Here is a 23,850-nt window from a genome sequence, read left to right as displayed (position 1 = left end):
GGCAGAATGTGATGGAAAAGAGGCAGGTCTCTCTCTACCACATGAAGTTTACATTTCGCCAGAGGACAGGGAGAGGTAGATGGTAAGTTTTTGTTTTTGTATTTTTTAATTTACAAAGAAGGGTTGAGATTCTCATTAAACATAGCAAACAAAAAAATAAAACAACAAAATACATCTATATCCACTCCCTCACAAAACTCCCTTAAGTCGATTTTTTTAAAAAGCTAGAGGTGTACATAAAACAGACACCACAAAGAATAAACTAAAATGAAGGTGTGCATAACCACCACTTAAAAAAAGAAGACACTATTTCCAGCAACCCAAAAGACCGTGTGTCCCTTCAAAAGGACATTTCTCTCCCACAAGCAAAGTAGCACTGCCCTGACTTTTTTGGGAAATCACTCCCTTGCTTTTCTTTGTAGTTTTCCTACTTCTGCATGCATGCCTAAATAACATGGCTTAGTTTTGCCGGCCCTCTGAACTTTGTGTACGTGAAATCATACTGCATGTATTCTTTTATCTTGCTCTTTTCATGAACATTTGGTCAGAGGTTAATTCATGACACATATAGCTGTGATTCATTCATTTTCATTACTTATTAATATTCCCTTGTATGTACCATAATGTATCCATTCTAATGTTCCTGGACTGTTTGCATATTATTAAAAGCAATGCTGCTCTAAGAAACAAACATAAATGCTGCTCTGAACATTCTTGTAGACATATCCTGCATATTATATGTATTTATCTAGAATATATATAGAGAAGAAGAACTGACAGATCACAGAGAATATGTATCTTAAATTTTGGTATATAATGATAAAGCATTTTCCAAAGTAGTTGTATGAACTAATACTCCCACTAGCAGTGTATAAGGATTCCCATTTATGGATATTCTTGCCATCACCAGATATGTCAAATTAATCTTTTGCAAATGTGGTAGGTATGCAATGGTATTTCCTGATTTCAACTTGCATTTCTGATTACTAATGAGGAAGAGCCTCTCTTTTCATATGTTTGCTAGACATCTAGACTTTCTTTTTTGTGAAATGCCTGTTCAAGACTTTCATCCACTTCCTATTAAGTTCTCAGTTCTTTTCTTATTGATTTATAGATATTTTTATATTCTGGATACCAATCCTTTGTCAAATATATGTGAGATGCAATTATCTTTTCCAAGTCCATGGCCTGCATTTTCACTGTTCCTTATAATTAGATTCCAGTTATGCATTTTGGGCAGGAACATCATAGAAATATAGCCATGTTCTCACTGCATTTTACTAAGAGGCACATTTGTCTACCTGTCCCATCTCTGGTGATGTTAACTTCGATCGGTTGTTAAAGGTGGTATCTGACAAGTTTCTCCTCTATAAAGCTATTTTTTTTCCTTTGTAATTAATAAGCATTTTGTGGGAAGCTATTTTGAGGTTATATAAATATCTTGTTACTTATCAAACTTTTACCCACGAATATTAGCATCCATTGGATGATTCTTGCCTAATCAGTTATTACCATGATGGCTGCCAAATGGTAATTTTCTTCTTTTTTTTTAATTTTTTTTTTTTTGCCTCACCATGCAGCTTGTGGGATGTTAGTTCCCCGACCAGGGATCAAACCCGGGCCCTGGGCAATGAGAGCACAGAGTCCTAACCACTGGACCACCAGGGAAGTCCCCTCCTATTTTTTTTTTAACTGAAGTATAGTTGATTTACAATGTTGTCTTAGTTTCTGGTGTACAGCAAAGTGATTTAGTTATACATATATTCTTTTCCATTAAAGTTTATTATAAGATATTGACTATAGTTCCCTAAGCTATATATAGTAGGACCTTGTTGTTTATCTGTTTTGTATATAGTAGTGCGTATATATTAATCCCAAACTCCTAATTTATCCCTCCCCCTGAGTTTTCTTATTCATTTTTGTACTTTTTATATTAAAGATCACGAGTTCTTACCTCATTCAAAGGGTGATAATCCACTACTATCACTTATTTTCATATTCCAACTGTCCCAGACTTGGCCAGTAGGAACCCTTCAAGCTAGCCCTGTCTTCTTTTGACATGTTCTCGTCATTCTTTGAACAATTCCTTACTATCTGGCATAAGAGATTCCAGGCTTATCTAGGCTTATCATCCAACCTAGAATCAGTTATTTCTCCAAGGAATGCTGTTTCTTTTTAGTGGAGAACGGTATTTAGAAGCCAAGATCTTGATGCCAGTTATGTTTCTGCTGCTGGAGTACCAACTGTGTCTAGGCCCTCTCAGCTGACCAACTAGGAAACAGACATGTGTGCGCGTGCACTTGAATACACAGGCATATGTGGGTGTGTGTGTATGTAGACACCCACATACAGTTTCAACTCTCCATTGAAAGGTTTAAAAGCAACGACATCCAGGACATGCATACATCCCCACCATATCTATATACCTCTATACCTATACATCATTGCTCTCTACCTTTCTCACTCTCTAAATATATATATATATATATATACACACACAAACAGATTCACACATTAAAAACACATAACATATACATATATGGATACACACACATACATATGAAGTCATACAGATGCCTCTGGTCTGATTATATCCACCATTCATTCTAGCCTTCCTACATTCCATATTTTGAACTCCCTTCTTCAATTATGAGAAACCTGGTTCACATCGTAAATTAATTTATTTATCTATAATTGTGGTATATTTGGTGTTTTAAGAAATATTTTGCAACCTGAAGGTCATGAATAAATTTTCTATACTGTCTTCTAAAATCTTAATTGTTCTTTCACACCTAGATCTGTAATCTACCTGCAGTTAATTTTTATGTATGGGGTGAGCTAGAGGCCAAGTTTCATTTCTTTCCTATATAAATAAGAAAATGTCCCAGCACTACTGACTGAGAAGATCAACCATTCTATACTATTCTACCACGTCATCTTTGACATAAATCAAGCATCAGGTGGGACTTCCCTGGCAGTCCAGTGGTTAAGAGTGCGCTTCCACTCCAGGGGGTGTGGGTTCGAGCCTTGATCAGGGAACTGAGATCCCACATGCCACACAGTGTGGCCAAAAAAAAAAAAATCAGGCATCAATAAATGTGTGAGTCTGTTTCTGGTGCTCTGTTATGTTAGTTTGGTATATTTGTTCTTAGGCTACCACCACGCTACCTTAATGACTACAACTTCTACAAGTCTTCAGCTGGTGGAAGTCCTCTCATCTTAGTGTTCTTCAAGATAGCCTTATCTATTCTTGGCCCTATCTCTTTCCATAAAATTAGACATCATTCTGTCAAATTTCACAAATCCTCTTTAAGTTTTTCACTGGGAACACATCAAAGCTATAAATTAGCTTGGAAAGAATTGATATCTTTATACTAGTCCATAAACATGGTATTTATCTCCCTTTATTTAGGTTTCTCAATAAAGTTTTATTAATTCTGCCCACAGAAATCTTCTACATGTATTATTAGACTTATTGCTGGTCCTTGATATTTTTTGATATGAAAAATGGTATCATAGCTTTGATTCTAAGTAAGAACAACAATATCTCTCTCCCACTGAATGCAGCCATAAAACATGGACAGAATGCATGGAACAAATATTTTAAAACTCTGAAAAGTAAATGGTAGTAGATGAACGAGGAAAGAACAGAATTTGAAATCCACTGTATTAGCAGAGAGTTTAAACTTAGGACGAAACCAAAACACACAAAAAAAATACCTCCAGGAGAAGCCATTTATTTTTGGTTCAAAAAGTAGGAAAAGAGACTCTTAATTTTCAAAGAGAGGGAGAGAAAATTCCCCATTTATCCTTTTTTTTTTCTTTTCTTTTCTCCATTTTCTCACATCCCAGCCCCCAAGCAATCCCAGAGCTCCAATATAAAGAGCTATGATCCCAAGAGAGTGGGGGAAATCCCAGTTGCTTTTTTTTCTTTCTCTGTCCTACTGCTGCTTGGCACTGAACACAAATACAGTCACAGGAAGCACAGAGCAGGGTAACTAAGGTCTCAACTTTCCAGCCAGAGAACCACCAAGGGGAGCCCTAGCAAAACAGAAAGTACCACAGAAATCACAAAAAGGGAAGAGCTTGGAAGAACAACCCAATAAACTTTTTTATAAACTCCTGGGTGCATCCCCGGGCAGCACATGCACAGATCATACCTAAAACAGCAGCATAAACACCTTTGGGATCTGAACTACAGGAGATACCACTGCCCAGGTCTCATACTGGCCGCCTGTGGCATGAACACAGGTTATATCCAACTAGCACTGCAAGGCCTTTGAAAATGGAACTCACACTGAAACTACAACCTATAGAAGGCTGGTCAGAACTTTTGGCATGAACCCAAATAAGCTGATTGCCTGCTAAAACAAAATATCAACATTCTCCATAAACTTTACACAAGACCTAGAGTTGCATAACACAATATTTTAAACAGTCCAGGTAACAATGCAAAATTACTGAGCATAAAAAGAGCTAAGAAAATCTCAACTCACATGGGAAAAGACAATCAACAGACACAGACTTTGAAATTAACACACAAACATGTTAAAGTGACTACTATAAAAATGCCATAGAAGTATAAATACCCTCAGATCAGTAATCTAAGCTTCCATATTAATCAATTAGAAAAAGAGCAAAACAAATTCAAAGCATGCAGGAGTCATGAAATAATAAAAATAAAAGGAGAAATCAAAGTGACAACAGGAAAACAGTATATAATGTGAACAAAATAAAAATCTGGTTCTTTGAAAAAATTCAGTAAAACTTATAAACCTCTAGAAAGACACACAGAAAGAGAGAAGACATATATTACCAACACCAAAGAAAAAAGAAAAATTGGGACTTCCCTGGTGGCGTGGTGGTTAAGAATCCACCTGCCAATGCAGGGGACATGGTGGGTCCAAGCCCTGGTTCAGGAAGATCCCACATGCCATGGAGCAACTAAGCCCGTGCGCCACAACTGAGCCTGTGCTCTAGAGCCTACGAGCCACAACTACTGAGCATGCGCAACACAACTACTGAAGCCCACATGCCCTAGAGCCCTCATGCCACAACTACTGAGCCCGTGTGCTGCAACTACTGAAGCCCCATGGGCCTAGAGCCTGAGCTCCGCAACAAGAGAAGCCACGGCAATAAGAAGCCCGCGTGCTGCAACAAAGAGTAGTCCCCGCTCACCGCAACTAGAGAAAGCCCACATGCAGCAACGAAGACCCAATGCACCCAAAAATAAATTAATTAATTAATGAAAAATAAAAAGATAACTTAAAATTTTTTTTCTTTTAAAAATAAAAAGAATAAAAGAAAATACCAGTACTAATCTTGCAAACATTAAAAAGATAATAAAATACTATAAACAACTCTATACACATAAATATGACAGTGAAATAGAAAAAAAAAAAAGACTAATTCCTCCAAATCAGAAACTACAAAAACACACCCAAAATGAAATACATTACCTTAATAGTCCTTTAATTGTTAAAGAAATTGAATGTAGATAAAACCCTAAAATTCTGTACAACTGAAACTAATATTGTAAATCAACTACAGCTCAATTTTTTAAAAAAAGACCTTCTGGGGCTTCCCTGGTGGCACAGTGGTTGCGAGTCCGCCTGCCGATGCAGGGGACACGGATTCGTGCCCTGGTCCGGGAGGATCCCACATGCCGCAGAGCGGCTGGGCCCGTGAGCCATGGCCACTGAGCCTGCACGTCCAGAGCCTGTGCTCTGCAACAGGAGAGGCCACAACAGTGAGAGGCCCATGTACCGCAAAAAACAAAACAAAACAAAACAAAACTTCTGAAACAGAAAAGTCAAAACCCAGATGATTTCACTGGAAAATCCTACTAAAATTTACAGAATGAAACCATTTCTACCTTATCCGTGACAGAAAATAGAAAACGAAGGAATACTTACAAACTCATTTTATGAAACCAGCATTACAATAATACCAAAACCAAACAAAAACAATACGAGGGGAAAAGACGATGGATCTAGAATGAACATAGAGCTTCCCTGGTGGCACAGTGGTTGAGAGTCCGCCTGCCGATGCAGGGGACACGGGTTCGTGCCCCAATCTGGGAAGATCCCACATGCCGCGGAGCGGCTGGGTCCGTGAGCCATGGCCGCTGAGCCTGCGCTCTACAACGGGAGAGGCCACTACAGTGAGAGGCCCACGTACCGCAAAAAAAAAAAAAAAGAATGAACATAGATGCAAAAACACTCAACAGAATATTAGCAAATCAAATCTAGCCCTATATAAAAAGGATAATACACACCATAACCAAGTGGGGCTTATACCAGTAATACAAGGCTGATTTTATTTGCAAAAAATCAATCAATGTAATCTACCACGCTAACAGTTTAAAGAAGAAAAACAATCACAAGACCATATCAATGAAAAAAAAAACATTTGACAATATTCAAGATGACTTCATGATAAAAACTTCCAGCAAAAAAGAATATAAGGACATTTTTTCAATCTTATAAAGGGCAAACAAAACAAAATCTAGGACTAGTCAGTGCAGTAAGTACAATAGAGCAAATCAGACATGACTTAAGATAGGATTAGCAGGACTTCCCTGGTGGTCCAGTGGTAAAGAATCTGCCTTCCAATGCAGGGAACATGGGTTCAATCCCTGGTTGGGGAACTAAGATCCCACATGCCTCGGGGCAACTAAGCCCCAGCGCCGCCACAACTACTGAGCCTCAACTAGAGAGCCTGCATGCTGCAAACTACAGAACCTACACACTCTGGAGCCCACGTGCCACAACTAAAGAGAGAAAACCCACACGCCACAACTAGAGAGAAGCCCTGAGCTGCAACAAAAGATCCCGCATGCCTTAACGAAGATCCTGAGTGCCACAACTAAGACCTGAAGCAGCCAAACAAACAAACAAAAAAAAGAAAGGATTAGCAAATGGATTAGAAAAAACCAATTAGAATTCTAAAAAGGATGAAAAGAAAATATAGTAGAGAGGGTTTTAGACATAGAACTAAAGGGAGAAGATCTAATATATATACATACATATATATATATATATATATATATTTTTTTTTTTTTTTTGGTTGCATTGGGTCTCCGTTGCTGTGAGCAAGGGCTACTCTTCGTTGTGGTGTGTGGGCTTCTCATTGCAGGGCTTCTCTTGCTGTAGAGCACGGGCTCTAGGCCCACAGGCTTCAGTAGTTGCAGCATGCGGGCTCTAGGACATGCGGGCTTCAGTAATTGTGCTGCGGGAGCTCAGTAGTTGTGGCACATGGGCTTAGTTGTTCCATAGCAATGTGGGATCTTTCCGGACCAGGGCTCGAACCCGTGTCCCCTGCATTGGCAGATGGATTCTCAACCACTGCGCCACCAGAGAAGTCCTAATATATTTAATGTATTAGTCTCATGAGGTCAATGGGGCAGAAACAATATTTGAAGAGCTATTAGCTGAAAATTTTCCAGATTTGATGAAATACATCAACTCACAAATTCAAAAATTTCAAAAGTCCCAAACAGGATTAAAAAGAAAAACAAAGGACACCAAGACACAACACAGTAAAACACCAGAAAGACAAGAAAAACCTTACAAGCAGCTAGAGGGAAAAAAATTAAAATACAACTTCTAAAGAAGCAACAAGCTGGCAGCTCACTTCTCAACACAAACAGTGGAGGCAAGAAGATAAAGGAGTGATATCTTTAAGATGCTGAAAAGAAAATACTGCCATCCTCAACCTATGCAACCTAAGCAAAAATGTCTTTCAAGAATGAAACACAAAAGGGACTTCCCTGGTGGCCCAGTGGTTAAGAATCCGCCTTCCAATGCAGGGGATGCTGGTTCGATCCCTGGTAGGGGAACTAAGATCCCACATGCCGTGGGGCAACTAAGCCGGCGCGCTCTAGAGCCCGCACACCACAATTAGAGAGCAGACACACACACAATGGAATATTACTCAGCCATAAAAAAAGAATGAAATAATGCCATTTGCAGCAACATGAATGGACCTAGAGATTATCATTATCTCTGATGTAAGTCAGAGAGAGAAACACAAATATCATATGATATCACTTATATGTGGAATCTAAAAAAAAAAAGATACAAATGAACTTATTAACAAAACAGAAATAGACTCACAGACACAGAAAACAAACTTATGGTTACCAAAGGGGGAAGGGGAGGCAGGGATGAAGTAGAAATTTTGAATTAACAGATAAAATAAACAACAAGGACCTACTCTATAGCATAGGGAACTATACTCAATATCTTATACTTGTTATACTTGTAATAACCTATAATGGAAGAGAATCTGAAAAAGAATATACATATATGTATATGTATAACTGAATCACTTTGCTGTATACCTGAAACACTATAAATCAACTGTACTTCAATTTAAAAAAATTTTTTTAATAAATAAATTAAAAATAGCTTTGTGGTATGCAGGTAATGTAAGTCTTAAGAATATAATACTTACATACTTAAATGTATATATTAGAAAAAGAGGCTGGAATGTTTATCTCAAATTAAGAAGAAAACAGCAAAATTAATCCGAATAAAGCAGAAAGAAGGAAATAATAAATCAAGAATAAGAGTTAATGAAATAGAAAATAAATATATAAGAAAGAACTAGTAAAGTTAGAAGTGGGTTATTTTAAAAGATTAATTAGGTTGATAAACCTCTACTGAAGGAAAAGAGGAGCCACAAATAACCAATGATAGTAAAGAGTAAAGAAGCAATATAACAGATGCTGCAAACCTCAAAAACATAGTAAGAGGTGGCTCTGAACAATTTTAAATTAATAAATTTGAATATCTACACAAAAGAATATATTCTTACAAAAATAACTACCCAAAACTCATTCAGGAAAAAAATACAGATAAGCATTCTGAAATCAAATAAGCCTCCTCCATGAGGCCTCTGTCCACTTTACCAAAATGGTAAGAGGGGTTATCTCTGGATTGTACAATTACAAATGATTTTATCTTTCTTCTACATTTTTCAAACTATCTACAAGGGCATGTGTTACTTTTTAAATTTTTAAGGGGAGAAAAAAGAACTTGGAGCCTTAGGTTCCAGTCCTTTTTTTTTTACCTCTCTCATTGAAGTATAGTTGATTTACAATATTATGTTAGTTTCATGTGTAGAGCACAGCGATTCAGTATTTTAATGGAGTATAATTATAGATTATACTCCATTAAAAGTTATTACAAGATAATAGCTATAATTCCCTGTGTTTTACAATATATCCTTGTTGCTTACCTATTTTATATATAGTACTTTTGTATCTCTTAATCCCATTCTTCTAATTTGCCCCTCCCTCCTTCCCTCTCCCCTTTGGTAACCACTAGTTTGTTTTCTATATCTGAGTCTGTTTCTGTTTTGCATATCATTTGTTTACATTAATTTTTAGATTCCACATATAAGTGATATACAGTATTTGTCTTTTTCTGACTTATCTCACTAAGCATAGTATTCTCTAGGTCCATCCACATTGCTACAAATGGCAGAATTTCATTCTTTTTTATGGTTGAGTACTATTCCCATTGTGCATATATATGTATCACATCTTCTTTATCCATTCATCTGTTGATGGACACCTGGGTTGCTTCCGTATCTTAGCTATTATAAATAGTGCTGCTATAAACATTGGGGTGCAGGTGTCCTTTTCAATTTAGTGTTTTCATTTTTTCTGGATATATACTCAGAAGTGGAACTACTGGATCATATGGTAGCTCTATTTTTAGTTTTTTGAGGAACTGTTTTCCATAGTGGTTGCATCACCATTTACATTCCTACCAACAGTGTACAAGGGTTCCCTTTTCTCTACATACTCTCTAACATGTATTTGTAGACTTTTGTGACAGCCATTCTGACAGGTGTGAGGTGATATCCTGTTGTTTTTATGTGCATTTCTCTAATAATTATCAATGTTGAGCATTTTTTTATATGCCTGTTAGCCATCTGTATGTCCTCTTTGGAAAAAAATGTCTATTCAGGTCTTCCGCCCGTTTTTTTTATTAGGTTGTTTTTTTGATTTTTTTTTTTACCTATATATTTTGGAAATTATCCCCTTGTCAGTCATATCATTTGCAAATATTTTCCATTCCATAGGATGTCTTTTGGTTTTGTTGATGATTTCCTTTGCTGTGTAAAAGCTTTTAAGCTTAATTAGGTCCCATTTGTTTATTGGTTCCAGTCTTAATTCTGCCACAGGGTCTGCTATGTAGCTTTGATTAAATTCTTTAATTCCTAGATCTAAAATTCCTATACTAGATCTAAATTGTAAAACATTTCATTTCATATACCAATACAACATACAAGATGGATATTAATCCTTCCATTTCAAAAAAAATTGTGTTTCTATATATCAACCACATGCAACTGGCACTATTAAATACTACCAGAAAGAAGGGCTGTAATTCAACTACTTTACCAATTTAACTACTTTATACCTTAAAACAACATACACCAACAGTGTACAACAGTGCATATTTAATAGCTGGTTTGCCTTAGAGGGTATGCCTAGGCACTCAAATATTTTTTGAATCAAGGATGACCAGGAAGTTAGGCTAAACAAAATTCTACTAGGAAAAGGAAACTTTCCTTCTTACTTTCTATATTTCAACATTGTTTGAATTATGAGTTTTTCACAATGTAGATATTATATTAATAATGTTAAAACAAAAAATTGAGTTCTTTATGGTTTTTGTTTGCTTTTTGATTTTAATGGCCAAATTGGGCTTTTGATTATATAAAATTTTTCTAGCATAAAACGACAGCCATGTTTAAATGTTCCATTGGTCTATGTATTAAAACATTCTTCTTTTTTCTTTGGCTGCACCCCACGGCTTTCCCAGACCAGGGACTGCACCCTCATCCTCGGCAGTGAAAGCAAGGAGTCCTAACCACAGGACCACCAGGGAATTCCCAACATTCTTAAAATTACTTTCTAAAGAAAATCTTGCTTCTAATATGGTACTAGCACAAAAACAGAACTATAGATCGATGGAACAGGATAGAAAGCCCAGAGATAAACCCACGCACATATGGTCACCTTATCTTTGATAAAGGAGGCAGGAATGTACAGTGGAGAAAGGACAGCCTCTTCAATAAGTGGTGCTGGGAAAACTGGACAGGTACATGTAAAAGTATGAGATTAGATCACTCCCTAACACCATACACAAAAATAAGCTCAAAATGGATTAAAGACCTAAATGTAAGGCCAGAAACTATCAAACTCTTAGAGGAAAATATAGGCAGAACACTCTATGACATAAATCACAGCAAGATCCTTTTTGACCCACCTCCTAGAGAAAGGGAAATAAAAACAAAAATAAACAAATGGACCTAATGAAACTTCAAAGCTTTTGCACAGCAAACGAAACCATAAACAAGACCAAAAGACAACCCTCAGAATGAGAGAAAATATTTGCAAATGAAGCAACTGACAAAGGATTAATCTCCAAAATTTACAAGCAGCTCATGCAGCTCAATAACAAAAAAACAAACAACCCAATCCAAACATGGGCAGAAGACCTAAATAGACATTTCTCCAAAGAAGATATACAGATTGCCAACAAACACATGAAAGAATGCTCAACATCATTAATCATTAGAGAAATGCAAATCAGAACTACAATGAGATATCATCTCACACCGGTCAGAATGGCCATCATCAAAAAATGTAGACACAATAAATGCTGGAGAGGGTGTGGAGAAAAGGGAACACTTTTGCACTGCTGGTGGGAATGTAAATTGGTACAGTCACTATGGAGAACAGTATGGAGGTTCCTTAAAAAACTACAAATAGAACTACCATATGACCCAGCAATCCTACTACTGGGCATATACCCTGAGAAAACCATAATTTAAAAAGAGTCATGTACCAAAATGTTCATTGCAGCTCTATTTACAATAGCCAGGAGATGGAAGCAAGCTAAGTGTCCATCAGCGGATGAATGTATAAAGAAGATGTGGCACATATATACAATGGAATATTACTCAGCCATAAAAAGAAACGAAATTGAGTTATTTGTAATGAGGTGGATGGACCTAAGAGTCTGTCATATAGAGTGAAGTAAGTCAGAAAGAGAAAGACAAATACCGTATGCTAACACATATATATATGGAATCAAGAAAAAAAAAAGGTCATGAAGAACCTAGGGGTAAGATGGCAATAAAGACACAGACCTACTAGAGAATGGACTTGAGGATATGGGGAGGGGGAAGGGTGAGCTGTGACAGGGCGAGAGAGAGGCATGGACATATACACACTAACAAACGTAAGGTAGATAGCTAGTGGGAAGCAGCTGCATGGCACAGGGATATCGGCTCGGTGCTTTGTGACCACCTGGAGGGGTGGGATAGGGAGGGTGGGAGGGAGGGAGATGCAAGAGGGAAGAGATATGGGAACATATGTATATGTATAACTGATTCACTTTGTTATAAAGCAGAAAGTAACACACCATTGTAAAGCAATTATACCCCAATGAAGATGTTAAAAAAAAAAAAAGAATATTCCTTTGGCTGATTTCAGTTTACCACCAGGTGGGGCAACCACCTCAATCTTGTCTTTGTCAGCCTCCTCAATTTTCAATTCCAGGCCCAGCTCAGCTATTTTTTAAAATCTGTAACTCTTAAAATAAAAAATCTCTACAAGGCTTCCATGGTGGCGCAGTGGTTGAGAATCTGCCTGCCAATGCAGGGGGCACGGGTTCGAGCCCTGATCTGGGAAGATCCCACATGCCGCGGAGCAACTAGGCCCGTGAGCCACAACTACCGAGCCTGCGCATCTGGAGCCTGTGCTCTGCAACAAGAGAGGCCGCGACAGTGGGAGGCCCGCGCACCGCAAGGAAGAGCGGCCCCTGCTCGCCGCAACTAGAGAAAGCTCTCGCACAGAAACGAAGACCCAACACAGCCAAAAAAAATAAATAAATAAAATTTTTTTTTTAAATCTCTACAGTCCAGGTATTAGGTTAATCTTTAATTTTTTATGTATTAAAGTCTTTCAAAGGCAAAATTGTGAAAAGTTTAGAACTGCTTAACAGGCACATAATTTGTCAATTCCTCTCAATACATTAATATGCATCCTTAGATTAAACCAGACCAGCTAAGCTTTATACCTGGATTGTATTCTCTTAGCTCTCCCTGCCTCCATCCTATAAAATTCATTTATCTAAATATGGCCTAATGCCATTGACCTATATCAAAAAGTATTGTAAAAAAATAGCCTTATAAAAGTGGTCACCATATTTACTCTAAGGATGTTGTATATTACACTAAGCGCCGTTTCTATTTACTAATTTATTGGGTACTATTTTGTACCCAATAAATTTTTGTTCTAGGTGCTAATGAAATAGCAGTAAAGGGTATTGAAGGCACTCAGGTCTTTTCTCTGAGTGAAAAAAGAAGTCATTTGAAAATTTTGAACGAGAGACTAATAAGATCCGATTTATACAGTAACAGGATCATTCCACTATTATGTTGAAAATAAACTGAAGAAGTGTAAGACTAAAGGCAGAGAAGGCAAGGAGACCTGTTAAGAGCCTATTGCCATAATCTTGGAAAGAGATGATGGTGTCCTGGACCAGGGTGGTAGCAGCACAGGTGATAAGTGGACAGATTCTGGATGCATTTTGAAGGTATAGCCAACAGAAGTTGCCAACATTAGATCTGGGGTGTAAATGAAAGAAAACAGTGAAAGATTCCAAGGGAACTGGGGAAAAAAAAAAAAGGTAAGGTAGCCATTTACTGCTTTAGAGAAGGCTGAAGGAAGAGAATGTTATGAGACAGCTATTAGACATTCAAAAGGGAGATGTCAAAGAAAAGCTGGATACAGAAATGTGAAATCAGGTTGAGAAGGAGTACTTAAGGGAAGTAAAGGACAACCAGGAGAGCTAAGTAAAGAAACTATTTCACTGAGGAAGAAAAAGCAATTTTACAAGACAGAAAAGGAGAAACTGTTAGAGCAATGTGCTTGAGTAGATAAGAGGGGATGGGACCTGGGATATTAATTGGGGTTTCTCACAACTGCAGCAGTATTGACATTTTAGGCTGAGTAATTCTTCATTGTGGGGAGCTGTCTTGCACATAATAGGATGTTTACCAGGGTCTCTGGCCTCTGCCCACTAGATGCTAGTCCTTCCCTACAACCTTGTCAACAATCAAAAATGTCTCCAGACACTGCCAAACGTCCCATGCGGCAAAATCACTCCCAATTTAAGATCATCGGTACCAATGGAGGAACTGGCCTTTCCTGGAAACACTGACAATTCATCCATATAAAAGATGCTATGGTTACAGTACATGATAGTAATTTTAATATCTCCTTCTGATTAGATCCTCCTAAGTACAGATATAGTCAAGGCCAGAGAAGACATGAGGAAGGTGCCAGCATATAACAAAACCGAAGTCATTACTCCTAGGAAAATGTCAGCATTTTGTTATTGAAATGCAGAGACCATATAAGCTATGTGTGTCTTTGAACTCAGTCTAAGCCAAAACTTTTATGTTTGGGGGGGGGGTCCAATCTATGTCCCCTTGCATAATGCCCATATAGTTTCAGGTTTCCCGGGTTTCTTCTAAAATCACAAGAGGAAAACGTCATGACTTAGTATGAATTAAATTAAATATCATTCCTGAGAAGGCTCAATTTTTAGAGGAATAGCCCAAAAGGAACACATCTCCAATGATAATCTAAGAGGATGATATTTATGCCTTTCAAATCACCCCACCAAATTATCATGTAGTGTTTATAAAGGAGTCTGGTTCTATTCAGTGACCCCTTTATACCTAATGACTTCTCCATCAAAGAGATATGAGCTAACCATATTTTTAGGTGTTTAGGATGGAGGCAAAGGGGAGCATTAAAGGAGCCTTTAGCAATCATGAAATGAGAAAGTTTGAGAATAAAAGCAGTCAATTGGTTTCACATATTATACGTCAAGTGCCGGGGTTACATGAGCTATCTCTAAGAGCAAGAAAATACAATCACACCACCTGTGAAAGGTGCACCTGCCTCCCTGCTTCCTCAATAACAAGTCCTATCCTGTTATATCACAAATTAGGGATCCAGAGCAAAAATAAAATGAAAAAAGGATACTACAAACTCAAAAAGATTGAAAACCCTAAAACTTCTATTAAAATATTTAGTTTCCAAACTTGTTTAAAAAATAAGCCACAAAAAAATGAGCTAGGAGAGCCTTACTTGAATGTGAATTACAGATATTCTCTATTTTATCCCCTTTTAAACACTGCCTTGCTTTCTATCACAGAAGGAAATTGGTCAGGCACGACTTGTTTTTCCACTGCACCATTACTGTTGTAACCCAACATCCTATACTCTTTTTGATGATTAAATACTGAGACTCTGGGCTGCCCTGGTGGCACAGTGGTTGAGAGTCCGCCTGCCGATGCAGGGGACGCGGGTTCGTGCCCCGGTCCGGGAAGATCCCACGTGCCGCGGAGCGGCTGGGCCCGTGAGCCATGGCCGCTGAGCCTGCGCGTGCGGAGCCTGTGCTCCGCAACGGGAGAGGCCACAGCAGTGAGAGGCCCGGGTACCGCAACAAAAAAAAAATACTGAGACTCTGATTTGTTCTAAAAGTTTCTCAAGATCCAAATTAAGATACTGATTATAATTTCTTCTTTTAATTGAAGTATTTACATATTTACAATGCTGTGTTAGTTTCAAGTGTACAGCAAAGTGATTCAGTTATACATATGTATGTATATATTCTTTTCCAGATTCTTTTCCATTATAGGCTATTACACGATATTGAGTATAGTTCCCTGTGCTCTACAGTAGGTCCTTGTTGTTTACTTATTTTATACATAGTCGTGTGTATGTTAATCCCAAACTCCTCGTTTTTCTCCCCCCATCCCCACTATCCCCTTTGATAACCATAAGTTTGTTTTCTATGTCTGTGGGTCTATATCTGTTTTGCAAATAAGTTCGTTTGTATCAATTTTTTAGATAATTTCTAAAGTCATCCTTCAACTACTCAAAAAGCTAAGAACAGAAAGTAAAGGAGTAAATCTATTTAGTGGGTGGTTGAATACCATCACCCTGGCCCGTCTCCCACTCTGCACTGTACTCTGGCAGTACCATCTACCAGATACTGAGGATACAACCATAAACAAGAGCCTCCTTCTCGACTGTGAGCCCGAAGAACCACTTCACAAAGGCTCTGCATGGCTTAATCCCTGAGGCAGAAAGGAAGTCAGGCTCCCTGACTGTAGAGTCTGACCAACAGTCTTGTACATACATACAAGTGGCAGGGCACAGAGGCGCTAGACCTATATCCTCACCACAATCACTTTATGTTTCTGGTCCATCTTCTCTTTTGCCCCTTGGAAATCTCTACAGAGGTCTGTAGAAATGCCATCCAAGGTCTGAATAGTTAAAGAGAACCTAATTTAAGAACCTCATTTTACAGATGAAAAACCTAAAAAGTTTCAGCAATTTGGCCAATGTCATATAAGTAGTTGGTCTCTGACTTCCCATTTCTGAGGAGGCATTATTTGGGGTTATACCGGAGTTTCAGGGTAGCTGCTAGGAGTCTTCTCACTCTAGAAGGCAGGCTAATTAACAATCTACTTAGGGACATAAGTAAAAACTTATAGAACCTCATATTCACCTACAGGCTGACAGCAAACACAAGGCCACAAACTCTAATAAAAGATATCAATTTAAATAAACAAGAAGCTACTCTCCAAGAATAAATGGGCCAATTTCTCTTGGGAAACAAGCCCGTTTTAAATTCTTGACTTCTGTCCTTCCCTTTATTCTCAGCATACGCTGTCAATAGGTAAAGTCATTATACCTATTGATAACTAGCCAGTACAAAAGCATTTTTCTGTCTAACTCTCCAATTCCCCTGGCCAAAAGTGATCTCTTATTCCTTCTGAATTCCCACAAGAATTTAAGTGCCTCACAATACCACACAGCTGAGCTGCTGTGGGTAAGTATATATCTTAACTCCCCTAGTAGACAGATTACCAGCTTCCTAAACTTTTTTAATAAACTGCCTGAAATCTGGACTATTTTTTTTGTTCTTTTTTATTATTTTTCTTAATCTCCACAGAGCCACACACATCCATGTGTTCAGCAAACATTTGTAAATGTATAAACAAGCTGATTATTTTCAGAGTTCGGTGTTGCCATAATTCTAGGACTAGAATGTTATTATGCTACAGTAGAATAAAAATATATCTAAATGCCAAAAAAAGGTCATATATAACATGTAACATAACATTATCGTCTAACTTTTAAATAAATGTTTTTTCATTCATTTCATTCACTACTAGAAAAAACAAAAACAACAAAAGTCAAGAATGTCAGAATACAAATATATTTTCCTAAAAAGCTAAGGGTAATGTTTGCAAATCGTATCTTTCAAAATTCTAACAGTATTCGCTACTTAATAAAGAAGCCCTGTGGGGTGTTTTTTAAGTCCTGTGTTTTGTTTTGTTTTGTTTTTTTAATCACTTTTGTGAAGGAACAGTCACCCAATAATGTATCCTTTATATCACACCACTCCTTGGCTTTTGTTGTTCTTACCATCTAGAAATGCCTAATACTACTCTGTCTGTCCAAGTGTCAATCTTTCATGAAATCTTTTATCTTCCCAACTGCATGTGATCTGTTTCACCTGACTTACATTGTAATTATGTACATCATTTTTTAGCTCTGCCAGTATATTATAAGCCCCCTGAAAGTGGAAATGACTTACTAATTTTTGTAAAGTTTTTTCATCAATGTATTGAATTCATATCAGAATGGAGTAACATCAACTGCCCCTATATGTCTGAAAATATAGTCTGTACCCCTTAGGTGAAAAAAATATTTTAATTATATTAATAATCATCATGTACCATCACTATTTTAATTAATATTCTAATGCTTACAGAAAAGTAAAATAAAAAAAAACTAAGGACTATTTTCAGAAAGTAATAAACAACATAAATAAGGAGAAATTTAAACTATCTGTTGCATTAAGCCTTAAAACAGCCACTTACCTGTAAGAAGGTAGTTGGAAATGTATCGATGGCAAAATAAACTACAACAAAACTCATACATCAACCTTTGGACTACCTGGGACCTGACTTATTACAGGATAACAATATTTCCCAGGACTTAGATCTTACATTGAAAAGAACAGAATGATCAAAAGGTGATATTTATACAAGTGTATTTATAAAATTACAATTGAGTGTTTTAAAAAAACTCCTAACTGCCAAAACACAAGTAAAAACCATCACAGCCCACATGCTAGCACTAAAAGTACTCATCACTGGGTTTGTCCACTACCAACTGCATCACCATATCAACACAGTAGAGATCGTGCCCTGACAACATAACCAAGCCCAGCCGATTCACCGATTCGGCTGGGCAGCCGATTCACTGCCCAGCCGATCACACCACCACCACCCACCACCTCCCATGCACAAGAACAATTCCTTTTCAAAAACTTTGCTTATATTGGGGCTTCCCTGGTGGCACAGTGGTTGAGAGTCCGCCTGCCGATGCAGGGGACACGAGTTCGTGCCCCGGTCCGGGAAGATCCCACATGCCGCAGAGCGGCTGGGCCCGTGAGCCATGGCCACTGGGCCTGCGCGTCCGGAGCCTGTGCTCCACAACGGGTGAGGCCAAAGCAGTGAGAGGCCCGCGTACCAAAAATTAAAAAATAAATAAAAAATAAAAAATAATTAAAAAAAAAAAACTTTGCTTATAGACTCTGAAATAAATGATCTGCCCTATTTTGAAAAGGTCCTCAGGTTACCACTGGCTAGCTCCAAGACAGTCTTACCTTCTACACTGGCCATGTCTAGACCCTCCCCACATATACACACCCTTCAGAGCAAGAACTCTGACAGGAAAGAAACATGCTACAGAGAAAAGCCGACCAGATGAGAAGTCACAAGACCTCCATTCCAGTCCCGGCTGGTCCCCTTGTTAGTCATCTGACCCAGAACTAAAGTTTTTTCATCTGATTGCTATACAAATCAAATGGCATGCTCTACATAAAGGAGTTTTACCTTTTCTTTTAATTTCATTTTTACTATACTAACACAGGCATTGAAATAACTGTTAGCTGATTCCTGAGTACTTGAAAACAGCTTGTTCTCATTTTTTCAAGCAACTCTGTTCTTCATAGAGTCCAAAAGGTGATTTCTAGTTCAAGGCAAAATTATAACTGGATCAGTGTATTCAAAACTAAGATATTGGGACTTCCCTGGTGGTCCAGTGGGTAACACTCCATGCTCCCAATGCAGGGGGCCAGGGTTTGATCCCCAGTCGGGGAACTAGATCCCACACGCATGCCACAACTAAGAGTTAACATGCCGCAACTAAGAAGCCTACATGCCGCAACTAAAGATCCCACATGCCGCAACTAAGACCAGGCACAACCAAAATAAATAAATAAATATATTTTTAAAAACTAAGATATTAAAATGAGATGGTGTGCAACATGGGTGTGTAAATGCCAAAGGGCCAAAATAATCAGTGTCACAGGCAGGCATCCTAAACCAGGTAAATTCTGAGTCATTATTTGGGAAAACAAAACGCAAGAATTCTCTTGTTGCAACATAAAAATGTAGGCTAGAGTGAGAAGATTGGTATGTCTAGAGCAGAGGGGCCAAGGTGAGGAGTATATATAATCAAATGTAAAGTCAAAGATGGCAGAAGAATATCTGACAAATTTAAATTTCACAGCACAGCTCTTAGAAACAACTACATACTCTTGAGCCAAGAATGATATGGTGAAATGCTATTTGAAGATTATTATACCAGCAGCTGTGTGGAGGATGAATTGAAGTGATCAGAGATGTCAGGAAACCAGCTTGGAAGTTTTTAATATTAAGTAATACAAATAAGGTTCTACAATAATCTGGTAACTAAGAACATGAAAAGGGGTAAATCTGGTAGTCACTGCAGAGAGTCAGCTAGATTTGGTGACAGGTTGAAAGAGGGAGGTGGAAAAAGATTTGAAAATGATTCCAAGGACCTGGTCATGGGCAGCCTACAGCATAACCACACCTGTGCAGCACTAATGGTTCTGGCACTGGCTTTTCCAGACTGCACCTGAACCTGTTTAGCCCTATACACCAGCCTCACAATGAGACACCACTCTACCTTAGATGGAAACAGAAAACTACCACGACCATAATAGTGTGGAGATACCCCATAATCCAAGAGTCCAGATTCATTTCTTGATGGAGAAAGCCTGTTCTTCTAACCCTGGGGAACTTCCTCCCCACATACACAACTGGGGGAGAGGGAAATTTCTTCTCTCTATGCCCCCCAAATTGTCTACACACTTGAAGCCCAAGCTCAACACTATATGGGTCTTTCAGGTCACAAGTACACAAAACACAGATGACACCATTGATAGGGATAGGTGTAACAATATAAGTCAGGCAAATTATATTTTTTAAGGGTTCATTCTAAACTGGTACAAAGCCAAGTTGATTACATTTAAAATTAAAATGGCCAAAAAACTATCTTGTGGGGTTATTTCTAATGTATCACAATGTTAGATAAATTCTGCTCCTGAATGCACTGTGCTACATAATGATTCTGCAGTTTTGCAGAAGCTTTTCTTATTTCTGCAGCTTTACAAACATGCTACTGGAAAGCAGACATCAGATCAGAGTGTTTCCCTTGTCTAAAAAGCATACCGTTATGCTATTTCCAATTTCATCAAAGAGAATGATGATTAACAACAATGTGTATTTAATCGAGGTCTAATTGTCTACAGTTCCTTCCAAGGAGGACCATATCTAAATTTAACACACAAAAGAAACTCATGTTAATCCATGGGAGTCTCTCTGTGGGTAAATGAAGCTCTAGAGCTTGGTTTGAATTGGCTATACTAACAACATTCCATTCTCAAAAGGATTAATCCATCCAAGCTCCTTGAGAAACATGTCTATTTCATCCAGATTTTTAAGAGGTTCTAACACATTATCGTTTACATACACTTTTTTAATCTCACAAACAGGAAAAACACTGTTATAAAATTTTCACATTGCCCTATCTTTAAAACAAACCAACCAGCCTACCTTGCAAACGGATTAAAATATTATCTAGGGAGGTTACCAAACCGTGATCTCGTCATAAATAAGAGCTCTCCAGGCCGCTGTCACTCTAATTATTCTATTCTAAATTTCTCGGAGGCAGAGAATGAATTTTTCCATTTTCTTGTTGGAATTAAGGTTCTGCATATCAGGAGGTACGGAGGGTTGGGCTTAAAGCCACCGGCTCCAGCGGCTCCTCAATGTCCTAACACAACGGGCAGGGGGAGCCAGACGCAGCATCGCCTCCACGCTCCGCGAGGAGACAAGACCGAGTCTCTGCGCCTCCAAGCCCAGAGCAGGTGCGAAACGGACGCAGGTGCGAAACGGACGCTCTGGGCTTTCAGCGGTTTCACCTTCCTCCACCACAGACCTGGGGCCATCCTAGGAGACGAACCGTCTGGTGCAGTCACGCCCGGGTCCCGTTTGCTGAGGGCGGACAGGGCGGTGGATTCCTCAACCTTTCCCCTGACTGGCAATTTCCTACAGCAGCCGCAGGAATCACAGTCCCACGGCCCGCCCCGCTAAACTGGGGTGCAAAGGGGACTCGGGTGGGGCCTAGCAACACCTCGCAGCCTCCCGGGGAGGCGTGGGCCGGGGACAGGGGGTCTTGGCCCCCGCGTAGAGGCTAAGTCTCCCCCTCGGGCTCCCGGACACCGCTCACCGTGAAGGGGACATCTTCGACGCTGCCCACCGAATAGCAGTTGTCTCCAGGGTTGACAGCTCCGGTGAGGACCTGATGTAGATGCATCTCCAGAGCCCCGGCTGGCCAGGCGAACGCACTAGAAGACTGAACGAGCCCCGCTCCCGGCCCTCCTCCGCCCGCGAGAGCGCTTCCCGCTCCGCCTCCCTCGGGACCCACCCCGCCGCGGCTCGGGCTTAAGGCCTCGCCCCCCTTTTGCCTTCCCCCAGCCTGGTCCCAGCCATGGGAGCTCCTCGACCGCCGCCGCCGCCGCCGCCGCCGCTGCCGCCGCCCGGATCGCCGCTCGGCTGCGGAAGTGCCCGGATGCTCCCACTGCCTGCTGCACCGGCGCACAAATGCGGGAGGAGGGCAAGGGTGCTTGTGAAGTGGGGAGGGCGGAGGGGGAGGGGCTGGGGAGCGCGCGGCCGGGCGCGTGCTGGAAGGGACGCTCCACCCGAGGGAGATGGGCGGCGCGCGCGTCCACCCTGGGGGCAGCGCCAGTCGACTGGTAGGGTAAACCCCTCCTTCCGCTGCTAAACCCTTAGCTCAGTCCTCCCCCGCCCCGCGTTTGCGCGTGCGCGCGCAGAGGTTTCCAGGGCAATTGCGCGCGCCGCGCGGATCCTTGTCCGGGGATTGCGCGCGCAGAGGTGCGGGAATTCCCTTGGAGCCTCCAGGCTGCGGCCGCTGGGGGCGGTCGTGGGGGTGGCCGCAGGGCGGAGCGGAGGTCGCTCCGGGCCAAGCCGCAGTCCCAATCCGGAGAAGCACCGCGAGTATGCTTCGATGAGTCTTTAATCTATTACCAACTACTTTGCATGATGGTCAGTGCAGTTGACTTCAGGAGGACACCCGTCAGCGGAAAATTCACCTCGGGAAATCTTAGATCCCTTAGGGCTTTTTTCAAGTACAGTGCATAAGATATTTTACTTTATGTAAACAATAAAAACATCTTGCAACTGTGTAGAGAAGCCGTACTCCCCTAACAGCAAATTATTTTGTTCCCACCTTTTGTAAAGGTTGTTCTGGACAGCGAAAGGGCCCCCTGGAATGAGTGACTCCTCTAGGCTCTTTTTTCATGAGCTATGTTATGGATTCTTGCAGAATCGCCTGATTTTTCCAGACTGTTAACCTTTGATACAGGGATCAGACCCCTGCTCCAGTTCAATTCGTCACAAGGCTTTAAGCCTATACTGTGTGTGATTAAGTCACTGGGGCAAGGAAGTAGAAGGGACTAAGTTACAACTATCTATAAAAACAGGCAGAACACAAAAAGTGTTAGGATTGAGACACAAAAGTCTATGCACCACAGAAGAGGAAGAATACTTTTGACTAAGGGGATGGGTAAAGTGTTATGGAGAAACTGACATAAACGCTGCATTCAAATAGAGAAAATAGCCTAAGCTAAGGCTTAGAAGTGTAAAATGACAGGATGTGTTAGAGAAACAAGGATTAGATTAATGTTTAAGGCTGAAGATATATAGGGTGAGGAAAGGAATGGTAGTTAGCAAGAGATGGATACATCCAAGAGGTAGCTTGTGGCCAGCCTGAACATGTAGAGGCTTGAATGCTCCACAAAGAAGCTTAGATTTCATTCCCGTGCGGGGGGGGGGGGGGGGGGGGGGGGGGGGGGGGGGGGGGGGGGGGGGGGGGGGGGGGGGGGGGGGGGGGGGGGGGGGGGGGGGGGGGGGTGGGGGGGGGGGGGGGGGTGGGGGGGGGGGGGGGGGGGGGGGTGGGGGGGGGGGGGGTTTTGTTCCATCAAATGCTTCTGAGCAGTAATGTATATTTTTTTTTGCTGTACGCGGGCCTCTCAGTGTTGTGGCCTCTCCCGTTGTGGAGCACAGGCTCCATACACACAGGCTCAGCGGCCATGGCTCACAGGCCCAGCCGCTCCGCGGCATGTGGGATCTTCCCGGACCGGGGCACGAACCCGTGTCCCTGCCTCGGCAGGCGGACTCTCAAACCACTGCGCCACCAGGGAAGCCCCTGTGAACAGTAATGTATACACTCAGCTGCTTTAGGAAGGTAACTTTGTAAGGCCAACTGGCCCGAGGCAGGGAACACAATCAGATTCACAGGTTGCATCAGACCGAAATTCTCCGTACCACCAGTTC

At 40.4% G+C, this 23,850-nt stretch overlaps 1 protein-coding gene across 4 annotated transcripts in view; it reads right to left on the bottom strand.

Annotated features, from left to right (window-relative positions):
- DMXL2 (Dmx like 2) overlaps nucleotides 1-22,067 on the bottom strand; it is a 178,388-nt gene extending 156,321 nt beyond the window's left edge. For 2 of the 4 annotated variants that reach the window (XR_004348327.1, XM_032621916.1), the window contains exon 1: nucleotides 21,725-22,052. Coding sequence is in view for 2 of the 4 variants with exons in the window: in XM_032621916.1 (XP_032477807.1) it covers nucleotides 21,725-21,811 (87 nt within the window). In the remaining 2 variants the exon portion in view is untranslated. Of the gene's footprint in view, nucleotides 1-21,724 lie in introns of all 4 variants that reach the window. The other 2 variants (XM_032621915.1, XM_032621919.1) reach the window with 1 other exon arrangement.
- Nucleotides 22,068-23,850: the final 1,783 nt, after the last annotated feature.

This window comes from Phocoena sinus, chromosome 2 (genome assembly GCF_008692025.1).
Source record: "Phocoena sinus isolate mPhoSin1 chromosome 2, mPhoSin1.pri, whole genome shotgun sequence".
Taxonomy (NCBI): domain Eukaryota; kingdom Metazoa; phylum Chordata; class Mammalia; order Artiodactyla; family Phocoenidae; genus Phocoena; species Phocoena sinus.
This window is presented reverse-complemented; position numbering and strand designations above follow the sequence as displayed.